This window comes from Leptinotarsa decemlineata, unplaced genomic scaffold (genome assembly GCF_025532065.1).
Source record: "Leptinotarsa decemlineata unplaced genomic scaffold, Ldec_3_MD MMD2_tig00026282_RagTag_RagTag, whole genome shotgun sequence".
Classification (NCBI taxonomy): domain Eukaryota; kingdom Metazoa; phylum Arthropoda; class Insecta; order Coleoptera; family Chrysomelidae; genus Leptinotarsa; species Leptinotarsa decemlineata.
Genome location: NW_027412668.1, coordinates 7,534,132 through 7,556,254, shown reverse-complemented (window position 1 = coordinate 7,556,254; position 22,123 = coordinate 7,534,132). Strand labels below are relative to the sequence as shown.

Here is a 22,123-nt window from a genome sequence, read left to right as displayed (position 1 = left end):
TGAAACCTGTCAGATATAATCTAACGCCCTTCGTGGTATTATCCAGGAGAGTAGTTGTTTTCTAATAGGTGTCAGTCCAATAACCTATAGTGTAGGGAGTTGCCACTGGTCTGTACAAATTGTTCCTTTAGATGATTTGATTTGTAGCCAGCCGGATTTCGGATATACGGTTGGTTACCTCGTTCACAGGCAGATGGCGCGATTACAAATCTGCTTCAGACTAGTTCGAGGAATGCTACTCTGAAGGAATTCGATTTTCAATTATCGGAAATCATCGACTTTATGTTGTACCTTGCACTGACGAGTTGCCAGACGAGTGCGGCAGTTGTATCACCAACAGCATATGCAGAAATAACTTCAGTGAAGAATCCCGCACTGACAAATGTCGGATATAATCCAACGCCCTTCGTGATATTACCCAGGGTAGTAGATGTTTTCTGATAGGTGTCAGTTCATTAACCTACAGTGTAGGGAGTTGAGACTGGCCTGAACAAATTGTTCCTTTAGATGATTCAAATAATATTCCTTATTTATATGGCTTTTATAGTCTTCCGAATCAGATATGCAGTGTGTACTTTGGAACGAATTCTAATATTTCTTTTGAGCAGTGAACTTTGCCAGAAAGTACAGGTGTATGTGTTATAGGTATATATAGACCAAGTTATTGTTCGGGAATTATTAGTGTTGTTCATTTCCTGATGTCAGGTTGACTGTTACAGTTCTGTTCACTGGGAGCAGTGTATAAATGCCCCATTCCAAATATGTGATCAAATTTTTTCTATCATAATTCTCACATACATTTTTCCTTCACTTTTATTTCAACTTGAGCCTTCAGTCTCGAACATACCCAAAGTATTTTTATTTTAACCTATTACACCTAATCTAAAATTTGCTATAAATTCAACTAGTAGTCTCCCTCATAACTGCCCATTAACTTTTTAATGAATGGGCTAGTTTTTTCTAGATCTTCAGTCTCGAACATATCCAAGGTATTTTTATTTCAACCTCTTACACCTAATCCAAAATTTACTATAAGTTCAACTAGTAGTCTGCTTCGTAATTGCCCATCAACTTTTTAATAAATGGGCTAGTTTTTCCTAGATCTTCCAAGCCATCGTAGTCAATGGATTCAGTGGTGTTCTCATCGTATGTTGGTGAATCTGTCGTGTAGGCTCTCAGCTGCTCAGATTCTACTGCTATGAACTGTTGCTGCATCTCTGTAATAAAAGTTTATATATGAGTAAAAAAAAGAAATATTTTTTCATTAGGGATCAGTTTTTGGGATACACATTTCTAACTTTCTAGTTCTCCATAAGAAATTGGTGAACTTCCTCTGAGATAAAATCAATGAAAACTTTACAAAAATGTATAGAACATCTGTAGAAATGAAGTACACAGAAATCGATTTATTTTATATGCCAAACATTGAAATAGATAACACACACAGTAACTCTACACAAAGTATATGATATTTAAAAGGGCATTAATTTGAAATTTCACTTATAAGAGAAACTTTCAATCTCCACGTAGATTCTAGAAGTCTGTGGTTTGATTTCCAGCAAGTTGATATTGTTCTTCATATGACATTGAGTATTGCAACTTGAAACCATGAAGGCATTGGTACCTAAATACATTTTCGCCAACTGTATTTTTGTAAAAACACAAAGATTAGTGAATAAACATTTCACAGAGATTTTCATGAGGTGAAAATTAAGGAGAAGAGAATCTAAATGCTCTCCTAGAGAGGCAATAAAAAAGAAATAGAAAAAAGTGAACTATATGCTAGATTTCTAACTCGAAACAGCAGAAGACTACTTAGAGTGGTCATTAGGTTTAGTCTCTTTTTATGTATTTTCAGAAAGATATTACTTTTTAATCGATATAATGAGATACGAGATCTGTAAGCTTCAATTTTGTATAGAAAACCAAAATGTGGCGTGTAGAGACGTTTATTTGCCTAAAATTGACTTAACCATATTTTTATAAGATAAACTTAAATAAGTAATTTTCATCATAAATATTCGAAAATGTTTGTAAATTGAAAATTCTCCAAGGACTTTTAGTTTTGAGAAAACAATTTAACATTCTGTTGATATAAAATCAGGCCTGAAAATGTCATTGTCTCATTTTTTTTATTAGAAAATTCGTTACAATCGACTCAAATATCTGATTCTATGAAACATTTTTCTCGATTTATTTCTTCAAAGTAATAAATATATGTCTCATTTTATAAATTCCAACATAAACAGTATGACAGGTTTCCCACATAAGTATTTTTAATTGCTATGTACCGAGGATAGGTTGCGGTGGAGGGTCTATTCAACCCTCCACCGCAACCCACAAGGGTTTATTGTGGCTCACACCTATTCACACTCGACTAAATAAACCCAGCATCTTAACGAAGCCGATTAGTTTGTATGGTGAGTGGTCTTTCAGGTCAGATGGTAAGAGTACGGCTCTGCTAAACTCTAAAAACCTGATTCGGTCCCCAGCGGGGCAGGCACAAAGTATATGCTCTGCTGTTTCATCGTTAATGAGGTAGTCGGATAGTCAAGGTGCAAGATTCCCACTTTGATACCCACAACAACCTTCCCATATGAAGGTTCTTGTACGTCAGCTACACCTGACGATGCCTTAGATTCACCCGTGTAGGGCTTTTTCGCCTCTGGTTTTGGTGAATCATCACTTGAGCACAAATGTTTGATAACCTGCGCATGATGAGTTTGCTCCTCCACCTGAGTCAGATTTTGCGTACGCCGCTCAAGAATTTGGTGCAAGGCGGTTTCATAAGGTACCCCGTCGTTTCCTGGCTGCACCACCAAACCTTTCAGGTTTAGTTATTGGATAAGGAGTTGGAGAGTTGAGAAGCTCTCCCTGATCCCTGATCTAAATTTACAAAAATATTTGTGATATCATTAATAAAAAGAAATTTGAGCTTCTTATGGCTAAAAAAAGCAATAAATCTTGGCGTAATGATAAATGGGAAATAGGGATTCGTAAAACATAGTAACAAACTTTTATAATGAGCTCACCGTCAACAACGTGGATCAATCAGAACAACCTGGCAGAAATGCGGACTTCCCACCCCCTCCAGCCTATGCCATTAAATACGCGTGATCACAGATCTCTTCAGTCAGTCGTTGTCGAGACTTCGAGATACTATATTCGTTGTATTGAAAATGCCTGCCACAGTAGCATATATGAAACGTTTGGTACTACAAGATTCTTTAGACAATTCTGTATAACGATTCACTAACACTCAGGGCCGTAACGAAAAAAAACCAAGGGGGAAGGAATCCAAATTTTCCCAACCCCACCAGCAAAATTTCCCAACTTTCGAAGAAATGAAAGTCGAGGAATTAGTTACTACTATAATATAATAATTTTCTTACTCAGCTATCCAAAGATTGGCTGAATGCCTATGCCCGTTAGGGTATGCACAAACAAAAATAAATTTTGGTGATTATAAAAATAATAATGGAAATTATCCTACTTTGGATCAAGGCCCTTGGTCTTCCACCATATCCACCATGTATAGGAATATTTAATACAAATGAAAGGAAACAACACTTAAATAATATTATGCTTATTGTTTTTTACTATTATTTTTTCTATCTTCTTGGCCCGAAATTTCCCAACTTTTCCAAGTCGAAAAAACAGCGAAAAGTTGGGATTTTATAAAATTGTCACTGCAAAATTTGTGGACTGTTTTCAGGACTGTTTTCTTACTTGGGAGAAATTAAACTATTTTGAAGATTTCAAACAACTCCGAATTCTCTTCAATTTATGCATGTTGGGAAATCCCAACCTCCTCCTGGTTCTTTCCCTCTTCTTATTACCTCTCCTTTTCTTTTCTCTCATTTTTATTTTTTAATAATTTTTTTACTATTATTATTTTCTATCTTCATGGCCCAAAATTTCCCAACATACATATGTAAATATTTTCAAAAACCTTTTTACATTTACTGTTTGGGGAAATACTGTATTAATTTGTTGAAGAAACAAATTTTGCTAGCTGTCAACATAAAAAGAAAATACAAGAATGTTTTGAAATTCCCGACGAGTTTTCAAAAAACGGAAAAACAACAGAAAAAGTCAAGCGACATGAAATATGACTAATTACTAAACTGGATGGCAAAACACTGTGTTGAATATACGCTCTCTTTTCAACAAATAAGGTTTCATTTCTCTCAAAAAATATTCATTTATTCATCAATTTGTATTTTGTTCCCTTCGAAGTTGTCCCCCTCGGATACAAAACACTGGTGCCAGAGTCTTTTTCAATCCTCGAAACAGTTCTGATATGCACTTTTTGGTATGTCCTTGAGCTCACCCAGCGATTCGGTTATTATCATGCCGTCCTTTCATGGGTCTCTTCAATCTTGAGAACATGAAGAAGTCGCAGGGGGGCAAATCTGGTGAATACGTTGGCTGAGGATTAATTATATACGTATACCCATGATTCATCACCAGTTATGACCTTTTTAGGCAAATCTGGATCGCCGTTGACTTCAGCAATTTTGAAACTAATTTCGCTGCCGCACGCACATACCCAAAATTTTCGAAAAAATTGCATGGCATGAGCCAACCGATATGGCGGCATACTCAGTAACTTCTCTAATGGTGATTCGACAATTCTCCATAACAATTTTTCTCACTTTCTCAACATTTTCATCGGTTGTTGATGTACTGGGGCGTCGTCTTTCACATTTCGAACTTATATGAAAAGCTTATACCACTTGTAAACATTTTTCTGGCTCAGAGTACAATCACCGTATGTCACTGTCAACTAAACATGTTAAACAGCTGAAACTGTGAACATATGTTCGATACGAGAGTACCAACATGAAAAAAAAAAAATCGCTAATCGAATGTATGTAGCCCGCGAAATTTGAACATTCACCTTATTTTTTTAACAATCCACGTATGTCTCGCTTGCATATATTATGTGTTTATGACTGCCATTCGAAAGACGTTTGTAAATATAGTAAGGGGTGAATGATATGAATGTATTGATACACTTTTTTCCCTTTTCATGCATATTTTCATAATGTTAAAATGACTCCGCTTGTCATCATACACAAAATTTCTATCATGTTTTGTAAATAATTTCTGACATTCAAATATGATTCAGGTTATGTTATGTTTATAGAACGTTGGAAATTCGAATTTACTTTCCCTAAATAAACGTATTCCGGAAATGACATCAAGATGCAATCCTTTATTATTTTCAAAACGAAAAATCCCCTTCTTTTACGGAGAAGTCCATAAAATTTACATTATACCCGCAGTGAAATGAAGAATATATACTATTAACTCATCAATAAAAACCCATTTCTTCAAACGAAATTTATTTTTCCGTTAACCAGCTGTCGCTTCTCTACTAACGACAACCCTCGGACGTCGAAATTCGCTCAAGCTAAGGATTAACAAGGTCTTGCCTTTCAACGTGAGATCAACAGAACGAAATTATAATATAATTACCTAAATCTATTGGCAGATTGACTGATATTTTGATAAAGAGGCTATGCCATTATGGTATAAAAGACAATGAACTGACATGGATTACAAGCTTTCTACAAAATCGCAAACAGTACCTATGTATGTTTGAGAAATGAACAGTGCAATGAGTTGAGGGTTACAATTTCTACATTAGCTGATATCACCGTAGGTGTTCCACAGGGTTCTATTTTGGGTCCTGTGTTATTTCTACTATATATTATTAATATTGAAAAACTATGTGAACAGGTTCATGTTACAATGTATGCAGATGATATCTCTGTACTTGTGTCAGATCATTCTGATGAAATGCTCGGAACACGTTGTAATGAGCTGATCCGGTCATTGGCTACACGGCCATATAACAACTCATTATTCTTCAATGTGGATAAGACACAATATCTTCGGTTTCACAACCGTCAAAAAATTTGTACAAAACTCGATCTCACTGTAAATGATAAACCAATTTCCAAATCTGCCACCCATGTCACGTTTTTAGGAATGTGCATTGATGAACATCTCAATTGGAAAGTACATTGTTCGAGTCTGATATAAGCGCTTCATTCGCAGTGCTATCTTCTGAAAAATTTGAGAACGGTACTTACACATTCTCAATTGCTGATGGTATATTACGGGCGACTGGAGAGTCGTTTGCGCTATGGTGTTTGTTTCTGGAGATGGTCAACCACGTCTCAGGAAGTTTTCATTGCACAAAAAAAAACTATCAGGTGCATCATGAATGTGCCTAGTACCGAGAACTGTAAAAGTTTTTTCAGCAAATATGAAATCTTAACACTTCCATCGTTATATATCTTTGAAATGAGTCTCTATATTTTCAAGAATAGAGATAGTTTTGTGAATATATATATATATATATATATATATATATATATATATATATATATATATATATATATATATATATATATACTTCCACATACCAATTTGTAAAAATAGAGTACATTTCTGCTCTCCTGCTAATAATGGCTTACATGCATTTCATAAACTACCGCGTGAATTGAAAAACTGTTCTTCGTTATTGACTTTCAAAAAGCAACTCAAAAAATTACTTGTTACAAGATGTTTTTATTCAACAGATGAATTCTTTTCAGAAGATATGGTCATTAATGTTTCTGTTATATATATAACATTTTTATATGTTTAGAATTTTTAACGGCGAGTTTTGGTATTCCAAAGCTCTGAATTTGAACTTGTTAAAATATACCATGTATGTTTTTTTTCTAGACTTGATTATTCCAATTCAATATTTTGTCTCTTGGGAAATGAATTATCTATTATTATTAAACAAAATTACAGAACTGAAAACCTTCTCACCTGCCAAAATGTTGTCACAATTTTGACCGTAAAATCTCTGCCGCCTCGGTGTACTAGTCACATACTTCGCAGCTATTTTCTGATCCCCGTTCCACAAAAATACGTAGTACAGGCTCAACATGATAGCGGCAAGAGACACAAAGAACACGTACGCGACTACCGTTAACACTCTGACCAGCTTCTTCTTGTGCTTCGGCTCGTACAGTCTGTCTTTCGCCTCTTCTCCTGCAAACTTTACGGTGGTGTCCAGGAGGGAGGCCGTCTTCCATTGTTGGGAGTCGCTCTGATTGACACCGTTTGTGGCTTTGTAGGACATTTTTTCAAAAAGAAAAATGAAAGCGTTTTTTAGTAACGTCAAAGCCACGCTGATTTTTCTGTGTAGGTACTTTTTTTTATGTATGAAACTGTTCGAGGTCACAATTGGGGTCGTTTTATTGGTTTTTTGAAATCAGAACACCGCTACCGTTAAGGCCATACTAGCACTTTCAGAACGGGGTAACTCACTGCATTTTTCTTCTAACGTCGCCAACAATATGCGGCAAACTGTTTCAATTTTCGCCGGAACAGACTATGTGTAATGACTAGGTACTTTTAATTTTAGAGTATTGTCGAGTAATTTCTGAAATTAGGACGCGATTGTTTTGATTTCAAATTCTCTTGGTTTCGTGCCGGAAAATCAATACCAAACAGCTGGTCCAGATTTCTCGCGCATGTTTGGCGGTTTCGTTCAAACGTAATTTACAAAGATATTGAGAAATTCTTACCAAATTTGTAATTCCAAGTATTTTATTATTCACTATACTCTTCTCCTATTACAGCGAACCTAAAAGGTCTCTGAAGGTTACTCAAGGAACACTGAGATTTTTACTGAATAATTTATATAACCGCAAATCCATAAAAGATGGTTCCATCTTCCATTGTCATACATAATTTCTTACATCTCTATCAGCATGAAGTAGCAGTAGTATGCTTCACAGACTATTGAATATTTTACTGCAAGAAAGCAGTTTTGCAAGGTAGATATTATCGACCCCATTCTTCAAAAAAATTATGAAAACAAGTCATTTACCAGGTCATTAACCACTTCAAGAAACGATAGTAAAAGTCTCTGCCCACTATACAGTACCAACCATGGCCGTGCTAGGACCGTATCAGACACGGAAAATAACACGACACGGATCATGGATCAACCGTGTTCTAAGCCCGTAAGCAACATGTATAATGATCGTGTCATACGGGTAAAATGCCTGTATCATACGGGTATCATGACCATTAGATATCCGTTTGACAACTGTAGGTAATGTGAAGTATTGTATGTTATTCCGGCTTACTCATCAGTGTTGTGTGAGCGTATAGAAGAGTTTACCACGAAGAACGAATATGGCTATGAGATTATCTACATTTCATTGGAATGTATTGCCAAATAAAATTGAAAATGATTTACAACCTGTTTATACACCGTTTCGCTGCCGGAGACCTACGGTTTAGCATCGTCACGTGCCATGCACGTTGCGTATCGGCACCGGCAAAATATTCTCGAGTCGAATACTGGCATGGCACGTGCATGCTACGCTACGTGCCGGACCGGTGACGGAACTGTTTAGTGGACGTTGGTTCATATAAATCGTATGAAAGAATATTTTTTAGCATGTGCCGGTACGTTTACGGTCGTGGTTTGTTACGGTATAGTGGGCAGATACCTTTAGTGGCATAGGACATTGACATTGGTGAGCCCACCTAGAACATCATTTGAAAAATTGTATTGGCTCGCCTATAGGACGAATAATAATTTGGGCTGATTCATGAAGCGCTTCCATTGAGCGCTAACAATTTTTAAATCTAAATACAACAAAGTGTATCGATTTTTTTTATTATTTTGAAAGATCTATTGATGCCATTGTGTGTCGAATATTACATCGTTCAAATGTCCGCCACGACTTCTCTGGGTGGGGCGCATCAAAATATCCAATTTCCCACGACTTTGGCGCATACATCAGGCTGAATTTGACAGACGGCATGGGTTATGTTTACTTTGAAAACTTTATATTTAGTCAAACAGGTAGAGCCTTTTTCCAGAGAATAAAAGGACATATAATTAGTTTTTTAAATGTGAACTCCAATTCCATATTTTCAAACCACCTTTTGGCAGAGGGGCACAGTTTAATCATGACTATGATGTGTTACATTCAGAAGGGAAGGGTTGAAAACCCATTTTTTGAAATAGTTGGAAATCAATAAATTCAAGAAATCTGAAAATTCATTGAATGACCACTGATAGAATTGAATAATTCTTCTCTAATATGGAAATTGGTAATTCCTTTATAACACACAAACATGAGTTTGTAGAATATTTTTTTTAATATTTAAATTTTTAATTGGTTTATACCTAAGCTCACGTCAAATTATCAGTTATCAAATAGGTAGAAGCTCATACTTTTTTTTTATTGATTACTGTGGAATTCAGGTATTCTACTATATAATATTTTACCTGTACACTGGAGTATGCTAAATTTATTTTGTCATTTTTTCTGTGCTATATTTTTTAATCACATTGATATTGTTTATCCCTTTCACTTTTTTTTTATCTCAATTTTTATTTTTTCACTTTCATATTTCTAAGAGAAACATTTGGTAAATCTCGCGACATGCTTTTATATCATACAAAGTGTATAAGATAATAACCTGATGTGTTTGATTCATTTCAAAGTTCCTTTTCTTCTTTTCGGATGATGTGAACGAAAGTTTGTTTGAAATAATGTTTTTACTGATAATTTATTTTTGGTTATGATAATGCAACAATCTTAATGCAAATCTGCTTTGGTAATATATTCAACAAGTTCATGCGATGAACAAGCCCAGCATTGATAATGAGGATGTTGATTTTAGACCTCCCAGCAGATATAGCTTCATCTGTTTTTTGGCGAAGAGAATCCATGGATCCCTATTAGGTATACGATCTTCTTTTATGTGAAGCAGAAACAGGTCGATGCAAAAAATCGAAACAAATGATAGCTTATAACACGAGCATAAATCACCAGCTTAACCTTTCGTGGGTGACTGATAAGAGAAAAAGAGACCGACTGATTACCCATCATTATGATAAAAACTTCATTTTGAAATATTTTATCCGTGTCGCCCTATATTTTGCATACAAATTTCAGCCTTGAAAGTATAGGAAATTGAGTTTAGACTGTTCAAATTCTCACGTTGGCATGATATTTTTCGATATTTCACCTTTGTGGCAAGAAATCAATATATCCTCTTATTTTTAGCTGGAGAGTAAACATCATTATATTAAGTCCATCGGTTATATCGTGTATCATTTGACAAGAAATAAAAGATGATATCTATTTCTAAAGATCAATGTTGCAAGAAGGTAAACTTGCACAATTTAATCACCATCAAGTTTGATCAGAATCATAATGTATAAATAGAAGAGACGTCCGACCAATCTAGATACAAATTAAAGAACAGTTGAGAAGGAAACAGAAAACAAAACTTTTATTATTGGAAGATATTATTATTATGATTATTGAATCAGGAAGAGATGAAATGAATCAGCCATCAACTTTGGTAGGTGATAATTGAGTTTAAAACATTATATTAGGTTATTTCAAAAGTTTTGTCCGTTTTTATGAGTCTACCTTAAACTATAATATCTTAGTAAATAGAAATAAGCGCCCATTTGAATCAGTGCCAACGTAAAACAAGTCGATCAATTCCCTCAGCATAAAAATTGTGTGTTTGGGATTTGATGAAATCGATGAAGGCCGTTTCGGCCTGAGTAGAAATCTAAAGCAGTAGTTGGCACAATTTTTTTTAAACATAACCCCAAATTTTATTTTCCATAAGAGTGTGTGTAAGAGCGAGAGGATGGGTTTTCATAAGAGTGTGTGTGTAAAAGTGAGAGGGGCCGGTTTGTCATATGAGTGTGAGAGAGATGGAGATGCTATCGAACTGATCCGTTTCAACGATAACAAACGTTTGGCAGCGCAAACAGTTCGGTGTTGTCGGTTGTAAAATAAAGCATTGTTAATGGGGGCGATGTGGCTTGTGAGGCGTCGCCGGTTTTTCAAAATTAAGTGTAGGTAGAAAAAAATGAAAATGATGTCGACGGCGATGATTAGGAGGGACTAACGTTTCAATATGCGATCCAACATGTCAGAAGGGCAGTAAGGGCTGTATCTTCGTTCGCCTTTGGAAAGTGCCTGGCTCATCGGTGTCCAACCACTGCCCTGAACATCTGTTGTTGTCGTAGAGGATCCACTTTTCATCACAAGTGACGATCTGAACCAAAAAAAGGATCGTTTTGGTGGCGCAAAAGCAAAGAAGAACAAACCTTTCCCAGCAGAGGGTTCTCAAATACCCGTCCTGGATTACTGTAGGTCGATCACTTCGAGACTCATCTTCGCGACTAAGATCTCCGTAACGAAATTTCGGAAATCAACATCGAACACTATCATTGCCAAATGCCTGGTTTATTTTTCAGGCTATTTCGGTAGCGTAGAGCACAAAATTCTCTATCGATTAGTATGTACCACTACATAGTAGAATATTCATTGATATATGGAACAAAGGAACAACCCTTAATTGGTTCCGATCTTATCTTTCAGATAGAATTCAAATGGTAAAGTTGCAGAACAAAAATTCTCATATTTCGAAAATCACCTGTGGAGTCCCCAAGGATCAGTGCTCGGTCCCATTTTGTTCCTTATCTATGTGAATGACCTTCTAATATCGACAAACAAGGAAAGTTGCAGACGATACAACTTTACTATGGCATGGAAATAATACAGACTCCCTGAGAAATATAATTGAAACTGATTTAGAGAAAGTCAAATATTGGTGTGATACCAATTCTTTATGTTTCAATGTGAATAAAACTAACATAATTCAGTTTAAATTTGTTTCGGGAAACCTAAGCCTCCAGAAGCATGTCATCGAAAATAAGACGTGCACGAAATTCTTGGGATTATGGATTGATATAATACCCTGAAGTTTGATGAACACGTAAAACACCTCAATCAGGGTCATCACCAAGAAGTTGGGAATATTAACAGGAAAAACATCTTACTTTTCATTAGTCGAGTCTCATCTGAGGTATGGTATCGCTTTCTGGGGTTTATGTAGCAAGCAGTTGATGCAATCAGTGTTTGTTCTACAAACAAGATTGCATCAAGATATAGGTACAATATGTAGCCAAGCGTTTGGACCACTGTAGACCACTCTTCATAAGGAGTAGAATATTAACAATCTACTGCATCTTAATTCTATAAACAGTATGTCTAATTCAAATGAGAAAAAATACGTTTCCTTCCTCTGCCAAAACCAATTTCAACATCAACAAAAAATTCCATAATATTTGAAATGAAATTTGAAATAAAAAGTATAATGGAGTCAAAAACATTCCGAAAACATGTGAAAGAATTTTCACTCAAGAAAGCATATTATAGCTTGGAAGAATATCTTGAAGACAGATTTTGTGTACCTGAACCCTTGAGGTCGAACCGACTGATTTATTTATTTTATCTATACATGTAAATCAATTCTTAACTGCTTTGTAGAATCTTATGTCCTGTCTACATGTAGCGTTAGAATCTATAATGTTCCATTGTTACTGTGAATTGACTGTTTTTTATTTATTTAAGCTTTGTTAATAAGACTTTTTTTCTTTGACAATAAAGTACATTTTTGATTGATTGATTTGATGAACAAAACACATGGAAAAAATCGGACAAAACTTTCAAAACAACCTCAACGAATGATTCTCAGAATTTTTGAACTCGCCGTGTACATCAGTCGCATTAATTAATTTTGATAGGTTTCCCTCCTCTGCAATTCGATAGATTATCCCCAGCTGAATATTAAGGTCACTTGATTGTATTACGTAACGCAAATGGAATTGCTCCACGAAAGGATTCCTTACAAGTTACATAAAGCTCTGAACATATTGAAATGGCATTGAAAGTTTATAAAAAACTTCAACAAGTTTCAACTCGTGTCCTTAGTTTAAGTTAATTGAATAACCAAAATAATAGTAATTTCACTTGATAAAACAGAGTCAAAATTTGTCAAGTGTAATAATTATGATCGCATTTGTGTTCTACAGTTTCTGTACTTTCCTAGTTATTTTTTGCTGCACGAAGAGAATGACAGTTTTTAGACGAATGTTTGAACTACTGTGAGATATGAACAATTAGTTGTGAAAACAACTATTTATTTCGTATAAAAAATTGAAGCCGGAATAACTTTTCAATAAGCAAAATCAAAATAATATAAACTATCAAACGGTCTGAAAATCAAAGAAATTGCAGACGACTCACGTTTGTTCAGTTATCTCTCTTTTATGTATCTATTGAGTGAACGCATCTGAATAAGAGCTCTCTCTGATTAAATGCAAACGTTAACTGTATTTTGTTGCATTTTTCACTAGACGAAGAAACGGATGCTATATAGAAGTATGTGTTTTATCGTGAATTTTGTTGGAGGCGCATGTGCATTCTTTTATCGTCCCAACAGAACAAAATATTTCATTTAGTTTCTCACCAGGTATTTAAAAGAATCTTGAGTCATCAAATTATATTATGTACAAATTATTATACATCATTTTCGATCGATGTACAATCATAATATATAAAAAATAAATCTAACCTGTACTACTTTTATGATCCAATGTGGAATTTTCTTCTAAAGTTGGTAAATATAACAAGCTGGCACGTGTATGATTTGTGTCTTTTTCAAAAGATTCTGCTGATAGTTTTCCCAATGTTGGTAGCGACTGGTTTGTTTTTCCAAAGTGAAATGAAATCAGAGTGGTACTGGATTTAGGTTGGAATTCAGGTATACTGAAAATGAAAAAACATACTCATATACTCTGAAAAAGTTATATCTTTGTTTAATAAAATTCTGGTACAAGTTGGTGCAACCACCTTTTGAAAAGGCCATTATTGTACGTCAACAAAATAAGTGAAAATATAAAATTAAAATAAAAAGAATGCATTATACTATACTTAGATCCAAAATAGTAGGCACCAAATTCTCATAAATGACTTAATCTGTCTCTTCCAGTGGTGTACGGAAATTATAATAAACAAGTGAGGAAAAATTCTAATAAAATATGTAGAATCACAAACTTGACCAGGTTTTAATGCAATAATATTTTTTGAGAATGTTTTATGTAATTGTGTTTGTTGTTGTATGTGTTGTTGTTTAGTATGTACTAGTAAATATATCAAAATATAGCGATCACGTCAACAAAATAAATATCTCCTCGACACAGTCGTCAAATTTGATTTATGTTTAGAGTTTTGATACACAGCATGACTTTTCATGACATGAAAACTGTTATTCTTTCATTGTACTTGAAACGTCTCCAGAGTCTCGGAAGAAGGTTCATTTAAGCGGAGGAGAAACCATATGAAATCAGTCGAGAACCAGCCGCCACTGCTGTCTTGGCACAAGTATAAAGCTAAGGTTCTTTTAGCATTATACTTGTGGCACAGTAAAATGCTAAAAATTGTGGTCTTGATTTGATCTGCCTGGGAGTGGTAAGGAAAAATATTCCGAAACTGGTCTATAAATGATCACCCGGATAATTTTAGCAAGGTCCTTGCACTCACGTGATATATAAATTGATGAATGTAGCCGTTACTACGTGATATGAGAATATCATGAAAAACTTCCTATGGTTTTATACCACTTGTGTTTGTAACTAACATTACTGCAGTATGCAGATTACTGCAGATGCAGTAATTACTCTGTAATTACTGCATCTGAGCTGTAGTTCAAAAAACAATACTTGGATGTACTATTGGTCTATCAAGAATGACATTATCTTAGCTATTGTTCGTTTGTATGTAACGAAGTGTATTTGTATGTCTTTGAAAATAATAATAAATTCATTTGTGATGGTGAATATCTACTCTTCCATCAAGGTTATCGATTGTAATCAAACTACAACAACATCGTACAAAATTTATTCGAAAAGAAGACATCTCTAGCATGCTCAACATTTTTCAATTGTCTACCTTCCAACATTTAAAGTGTTGCATCAATTTTAGTCAGTGTTCCCATCTTCATTCGGGTTTAAAAGCCGTCGTAGTTTGAAACTGCATCCTGAGTCAACATATATAAAAACTACGAACTAGAAATCACCAGCCATCGATGAATCATCAAGATAAATAAATCTCTAAAGAAGCCAGTGACTCGTGCTGGCGAAACGTCAGGATGCAGTTCCAAAGTACGACGGCCTTCAAACCCGAATGAAGATAGTAACACTGAAAATCTCGGCCGCGAAAGCCTTAACCAAATTATCAATTTTACTATTCAAACGGAGAATCAGAGAGTATCTCGTGGATGGTTGCTTTCATAATAATAATAATATTAATGATGCATCTCTATAGGAGTTTGCATCCCAAATCGTCCGTTCCACGCAGAGGCGGCGTAAGGCTTGGGCGACCGCCCACGGCCTCGCGGTGCAAAGGGTCTCGCGCCTCAAAGCCGAAAATAAATTTTGAAAAATGTATAATCAATACATTAGAAAATTTTCAATCCAAAGATATTACACTTTTCGGCGCACGAAATGAAACATTCGTGAATATATTTCATTTTCTGATAAACTATGTCATATTATAAAATTGATAAATTGAAAAATTCTCATCTTTGTCTCATCTTTATTAACGGGTGTCAATACCATAAGCAAATGATGGCAATCTGTACAAGTCCAATTAATCATTACTATTGAACATTTGCGTACATTTTGTGACTGGATCAAAGAATTTCGATAAACTGGATTCGAAAAATGCTTGCCTACGCTCGCCAGTTCATTGAGAAAAGCAGTTATGATTTGCCAAAAAATGATGAAAGAATATATTTAAAAGAAAAGAATGTATGATTATGAAGTCTGCCAAAAGCCGGTATGTGCAAAATTTCATAATACCATGATTGATTATATGATAAGCAATATTGATTCGAGATTTATATCAGCATTTTAAAAATTTTGTTTTTTTCTATGACTTAAAAAAGGTGACAAAAATTCCAGAAGAGCAAATACTGAAAAACTGTTGAGATTCACACACAGTCTTGCAAGTAGGTGAGAGCAATGACTTTCATTCTAACGAATTATATGAAGAACTAGAAAATAATATTCCAAATTCATCCATTGAAGACATAATAATATGCTTCAATGTATTATAGAGAATGGTTTGAAATAAATTTACCCAAATTACCTGCAAGTACTGCTTCCGCTGAAAAAAGTTTTTCAAAATTGAAAACAAAAAATTATTCAAGAAATACAATGGGTCAAGAAAGACTTTCAGCTACGGCAGTTTTATCTAAGTAGATTATAGCATCAAAACATCACCAATAATTAGGGAATTCAGTAAAACCGAAAGTAGAAAATTTTTGTTTCTTCAATTAATTATTTTTTCTTCATTTTAAACCCTCGCCCCGACGCAAAAAAGGTTTGTTATAAGTTTGACTTGTGCATCTGAAAATCTGTGTGTCTGTCTGTGGCACTCTAGAAGACATATTTCGATGAGGATACACTACAAAAACACACTTTTGTCTATTTTCCACTATATTTCTTTATTGTTGACCGGTTTCGGCTATTACTACGGCTATTATTAACAATAAAGAAATATAGTGGAAAATAGACAAAAGTGTGTTTTTGTAGTGTATCCTCAGTGAACATGAATTTCCACAAAATAAACAAGTCGTCAATCGAAGAAGTGACATATTTCGATGCGGTTCTTCTATTCAATAGCTCATTTTGTCGGGATGATTCTTAGATATGTTTAATGAAAACCGTTCGAGCTGTTCAAATGTTACCAGCTCGTTTCCAAGATTATGAAGAGGAATTATGCATTCAATAAATAACATTTCAATTCTGACTTGATGCTGCAAGCAGAACAGTCTACAAAGGACCAATTCCTCATTTTAAAGGTCTCAATGAGTATATAGCCGCAGTGTCAGTGACTATGACTGGAGTTTTGATACGGCGACCTAGACATGATGTAGACAACAAGTAATAAACTTGTTTGATGTTCCAAAAAAGTACATTAGTAAAACGTTTGGTAAGTGTCTCAATGAATAAAAAATTTCGAGGGTTTTTTTCATTCTATAAACCTTTCTTCTTGCACCATCAGAGGGCCTTCCAAAATGTACCTTGCCTGCAATAAATTTTGGTCTTGCGCCGCCACTGGTTCCACGGTTGTAGTTCCCCCGACAACAGGGAGGCCGTGGACTCTTCTGAGTTTGGAGTGTCTACATGACAGAATGGTACTGGGTATGGCCTGTGAAGTCGTCAGGAGTCCGTGACCATGAGAGAGCAGGAATTGGAGCATTTCTCTTTAGGGCAGCTGCCCGAGCAGCTGATGAACTCGGTTTAGTTTTCGACACTGAACGAGGTGATCACAACTCTGTCACCGAGTTGGAACTCGTTCAGCAAAAAGCTTATATAAAAGCCGCAGAGATGCACCTCACTTCTGTGGAAACACAAGGATAAACCGATGCATGGGGTCTTCTTCAATAACATTGAAGGCCTTGGCTTATCAAAGCGCCTGACTTTCGCTTTCCTCAGGTCGAGTGGGCTGAAGTCGGACACTGAGGGGTTCATCATAGCTTGCCAGGATGGTGTCTTCAACACCTTAGTCTACCCCAGTCGCATGATGGGTATAGAGGTTCCTGACACAAGGTGCAGGGCTAGGTATTGGGGCTTCGGGGGATAGGGCCTGATCAGCGCAAACTACGGTTAAAAAAATATTAATGAATATTTTGAATAACCACTTTCACCAGTCTACAATGAATTTCATGTCCGGCATTACCTATATCGACTATTATGTGTATGCATAAACACTTTTGATTGCTTTTTTTTCATGCTTTACCATTGACGACACCCACATCATTGTATAATGATCATTTTAAGGAATAAATATATTGCAAACCATTTGCTATTGCATACAAAAACAGTTATGCAGTACCTACGTAATACGATGTAGACGGGACGGTCTTGATTTTTTCTCGGAAATGGAAATAGTCGCATATGAAATCACTTTCGACTTCACCAGAGTGCCAGTCGAAAACTACCCCTCTTGAAGGCTGTTAACTCACCTGATGTTATCCAAACCAAACTCGGGACCACTGACTCGCGCTCCAAGGTGCGGCCGTCCATCCCACATGAAAATGTAATAAATAGAGAGAAGAATCGCAGCCATAGAGACGCTGAGGACGTATGCCATGACCGTCAAAACTCTGATGATTTTCGGCTGAGGCTTGGGATCGAAAAACGAATCCTTCGAGTTTGTCGTCGATGGTGTGTCCAGCGAACTCTCCGGATTTATGTCTTCTTGAGACGACATAGTGACTAGTTACGTCTGATCCTCGTCATTATATCACATTTGCAGTCTAGGAATATCTGGAAAATAACAGGCATGAAGAATGAAATTGTAGCCTCGATTTTTTTACGTTTGAATGAATCTGTAGTATCAATTTGTCACTGCCAGCTATTTTGAAGTAAAACTTCTTTACGCAAGCTTGGCTTTGGGGAGTAAGTTGGTGAATGCGTGACGAAAAGTGTGATCGGGCGAGGCGAACGTAAGTTGAGAGGACGGTATAAGTTAGTGAAGATAGAAAGAGAGAGAGTTAAGTTTTGTATATTACAGTGGGGGCAAGAGAGAGAGGTGCGAGCACACAGTTACGGTCGAGTAGGCTCTGAAGAATTAGGAGTAAACTATAATACGTTGCCACAAATTTTAGCAGGAGATTTCAATGTTAATTTCGCGTCCGAAGATGGACAATTTTTTTTAAATTTTCTACAAGATGAATTAGAACTACAAATGAATAATAACCGAAATGGGCCTACCACAAGACGTGGAACAACAATCGATGCAGTTTTCTCTAGAATCTTTTTAATTTTCATTCGAAAACATATGTAATTTTATTTCTCATCAACTACATCACAATCAACCACAGTAATTACTGATGTATCCGATGTTGAAAATAATAAATATAAATAAAAAAATCTATTCAGAAATGTTAATGTATCAATGAAAACCCGTAATAAATTTAAATATTTGTAGAAAATTATAATATGTAAATGTATATATGTACATGTGTATATTATACATACTCAATCACTTTTCGCCAGGCAGCAATAAATATCATGGAGATATCCAATTCAGGTGAGGAAATCCCTGGATATTAAAGAAACGTCTATAAAATATCCGACAGTGGACTTGAAATGGATATTCTTCAGGAGATAATCTAAATAATACAGCGAAAGCTCAATGAAAATTAAACATCAACCCTTCTAACTAATCTAATTAGGCAGCTCAATCATTTTGTCATTCTGCCGTTAATAATGTACCGTCGAACTTTTTCTATATCATCTAGTTAGTGCAAGATGTTCATATCAGCATATAATTGCTTATGAATGCCAACTTTCAAATAACTGACTAGAAATCAATAGGTGTCGAGTCAGAAGACCTAGGAGGTCAAAGTTGATATATCCCTCTGCAGTTATAATAAAAGTGATAAAATAAGTGATTTTTGTTCAATGTAAACTAGGATGGAGTCGTTTTTTCAGGCAGGCTCTTCTCCTTACGGTTATTTTTTATTATTTTTTTGTTAAAGTAATATTCTATATATTCATAATGAAGGTGTTTGAAATGTTATATAGCCATTCCAACACCTCAATTATTGAAATTTAAAAAAACTGAATCAATTGTAGAGTTTTTTTTTCACGCAGTATAGAAGAGGTAGTCCAAAAATACCTATTTTTAGTGATTTTCCAATATGCCAAATTCTGTCTGATTTAACTTTTCTATTTAACAATAATGGTACCGGTGAATAAACTTTTTTTGCAAAAACACGAATCGAGATTGTAAGTGAATTTAACAAACTACATCATCTCTGTTTCCCCCTATCCATCATTTTCTCAAAACATCAACAATGTTTATGTTTTCATATAAACTGAACCGCTTCGTCTAAACATTTTTTCAAATAACGATAAACACAAAAAGGATAATGAAGAAAACTTCTACGAACTTACCGAGGATATATCTCGGAGAAACTTCTAAGAAACAAACACTAGAACATAATGAATACAATTTCTTGACAATTCGGTTTAGGAAATGAAACTGGGAGATTTTTACAAGTTTTCTCTGAAAATGCGAGAATCGCTTGTTATCTTAATCAGCGTCACGGCGTTTGTGTAAACAAAGTTCGGTGCGTCGACATGCTCTTTGAGTAAATTGACATGCGCGAAATGAATGTTATTGCACTTTTTTCTGCTATCGTTCAGGATCTGCCACTTAACATTAATCGAGGTTGGGCATATACCACGCGACTCAATAAACAGGAACAGTCTTGGAAAAATCTTAGGAAAGCCCAGAAAGACAACTTTTATTCTGAATAATACCTACTTTCTTGAAAATTCGACTTTAATCTTGAACTTTCTACTTTGATGTCCAAATTCGATTTAATTTTCGAAACTTCGAGTTTATATTCGAAATTACGCAATTGAATCAAAATTGCGAGAACGACGTCAAATTAACCATTCAAGTTAACGTCGATAACAAAAATTAACAATATCTATGATCTTCCAGACCACATTTTTTGAGGTTGCTGGTTTTCGAAATAAATTAGGATCTCCACCATCAACATTTGTATATATATTCACTCCACCATTCGAATTGAATAAATACTATTCAGAAAACGAATATCGTATCATGTCTTTGAAATATTCACAAAACAGTACGCAAGAGTCGAAGTCAGCATGTTCATAAGGTCTTGCACCATTTTTTCATCACGTGGGATATGCATTTGAGTTGCTTCAAAATTTCACCCGCTTTACTTTTATTAACACCATGTGGTAGCAACAGTCCTCACAAAATTGTTTAGCTCCATCTCAACATGGCCCAGAATGAAGCGGCCCAAAGATGGACAATATTGCGCAATATTTTGAAGACTAAAAAATCAAAAAACATTTATATTGTGTTCAGTATTTTGACATCTTTCTGGACGGCATCCGTGCGTTAATTCCCAAACAGCATTTCATTTTGCTATCGTTTTCTAACTGAATTTGTATGTTTCTGCCGGGAGCCGAAAATCCATGGTAAAATTCGAATGATTCCAAAATTAACTTTTCATCCAATTTTCATTCGTCATCCGAAGCGTTCTCTTCTTATTGATACCGACCGCATATTGCACAATATTGTCGTCAGACAGCACAATATTTTCCAGATTGTGGAATATATTTCAAAACGAGTTGATTTCGTATAAAACATTAGGTAGGTATATAACCTTTCACCACCGGAAACACAAGATCAATAAAATTGCACAACCTCCAATACTGTGCAATAATATTGAGCGTGTATGGAGCGCTCAATAATTTGAACCACGTCACTCATCTTTGCGAACCGAACTTCAAGATTTTTGCTACTAACCGTATCTGCTGAAACTTTTTTCATCAGACCTGGTAAACTTTTATCGTCTTGACAAAACAAATCCCCCAAGTCAACTCTGTCTTTTCAATGTATAAACCATTGCTAATACGTACTTTCTAAATCAACATACTGAACCTGAATATCATTTAAATAATAATTATAAACTGATGGAGAGTTGTAGAAATTTTTCTATTGTGCTTTTATGTTTATTAAAAAGAATATGTGGAAACTACAAAACAAAACTGAATACAAATATAATAGTTTATTAACTACGTTACATTTTCATCAAATCAAATCAAAATTTATTCAATTCAGATTAATATAAAATATAAACCATTACAACCTATTTTACAGAACTATAAATTACATCTATGAAGAATCGTGGCTATCTAAGCCAAGCTTGTGTTACAGCCACGAATCCAATACATTTACAAACTAAGATAAACCTACCAATTAGTTCTGGGAAGTCCTAGAAGGACGACCAAAATGATGAGCAGTCTTTTAGCATAATAAGAGGATCAAATACGAAAGAAGATACAGAAACAACAGCTTGTGACATTGTATTGAGTGATTGCAGTATGGTGAATTTGTCAACTATCCAGTATTGTTTCCAATCTGTGGTAGTTGTGATTGATAAATGTTTTCGATTCTATTTCCAATTTAGTATAACTTCTGATACATTTTAGTGACGGCGGTAAAGAATTGTAAACTTTTGGTCCAATGTATGTAATAAATTTTTGGTTGTGAGTGAGTCGGTATCGTCGAACATTTGCAATCTGAGAAGTGTGTAAACAAGTATTATATATATTCTGAACGAATGTACTCGTAACACTGACTGTCCATAA

The 22,123-nt window shown here is 35.1% G+C and overlaps 1 protein-coding gene across 2 annotated transcripts; it reads right to left on the bottom strand.

The window, feature by feature from the left end:
- Positions 1–979: 979 nt before the first annotated feature.
- inaF-D (trp-interacting inaF-D) lies at positions 980–20,091 on the bottom strand. 2 transcript variants are annotated; one of them, XM_023165298.2, is made up of 4 exons: positions 19,883–20,091; positions 17,944–18,247; positions 13,486–13,679; positions 980–1,217 (listed from the first exon to the last, which is right to left on the bottom strand). In XM_023165298.2, the coding sequence occupies exons 2-4, from the start codon at positions 18,189–18,191 to the stop codon at positions 1,042–1,044; spliced, it is 618 nt and encodes a 205-aa protein (XP_023021066.2). In that variant the 5' UTR covers positions 18,192–18,247; positions 19,883–20,091; the 3' UTR covers positions 980–1,041. The 2 variants fall into 2 exon arrangements, with proteins under 2 accessions (XP_023021066.2, XP_074035856.1); XM_074179755.1 differs by lacking the exons at positions 13,486–13,679; positions 17,944–18,247; positions 19,883–20,091 and adding an exon at positions 6,835–7,506.
- Between the last annotated feature and the right edge of the window lie 2,032 nt (positions 20,092–22,123).

Coding starts and splice junctions, on each gene's coding strand:
- inaF-D (XM_023165298.2), bottom strand. CDS start 18,191: ATGTCGTCTCAAGAAGACATAAATCCGGAGAGTTCGCTGGACACACCA. Junction 13,680..17,943: donor TTTGGTTTGGATAACATCAG/GTGAGTTAACAG, acceptor TTTCATTTTCAG/TATACCTGAATTCCAACCTA. Junction 1,218..13,485: donor GGATCATAAAAGTAGTACAG/GTTAGATTTATT, acceptor CTTTTATTACAG/AGATGCAGCAACAGTTCATA.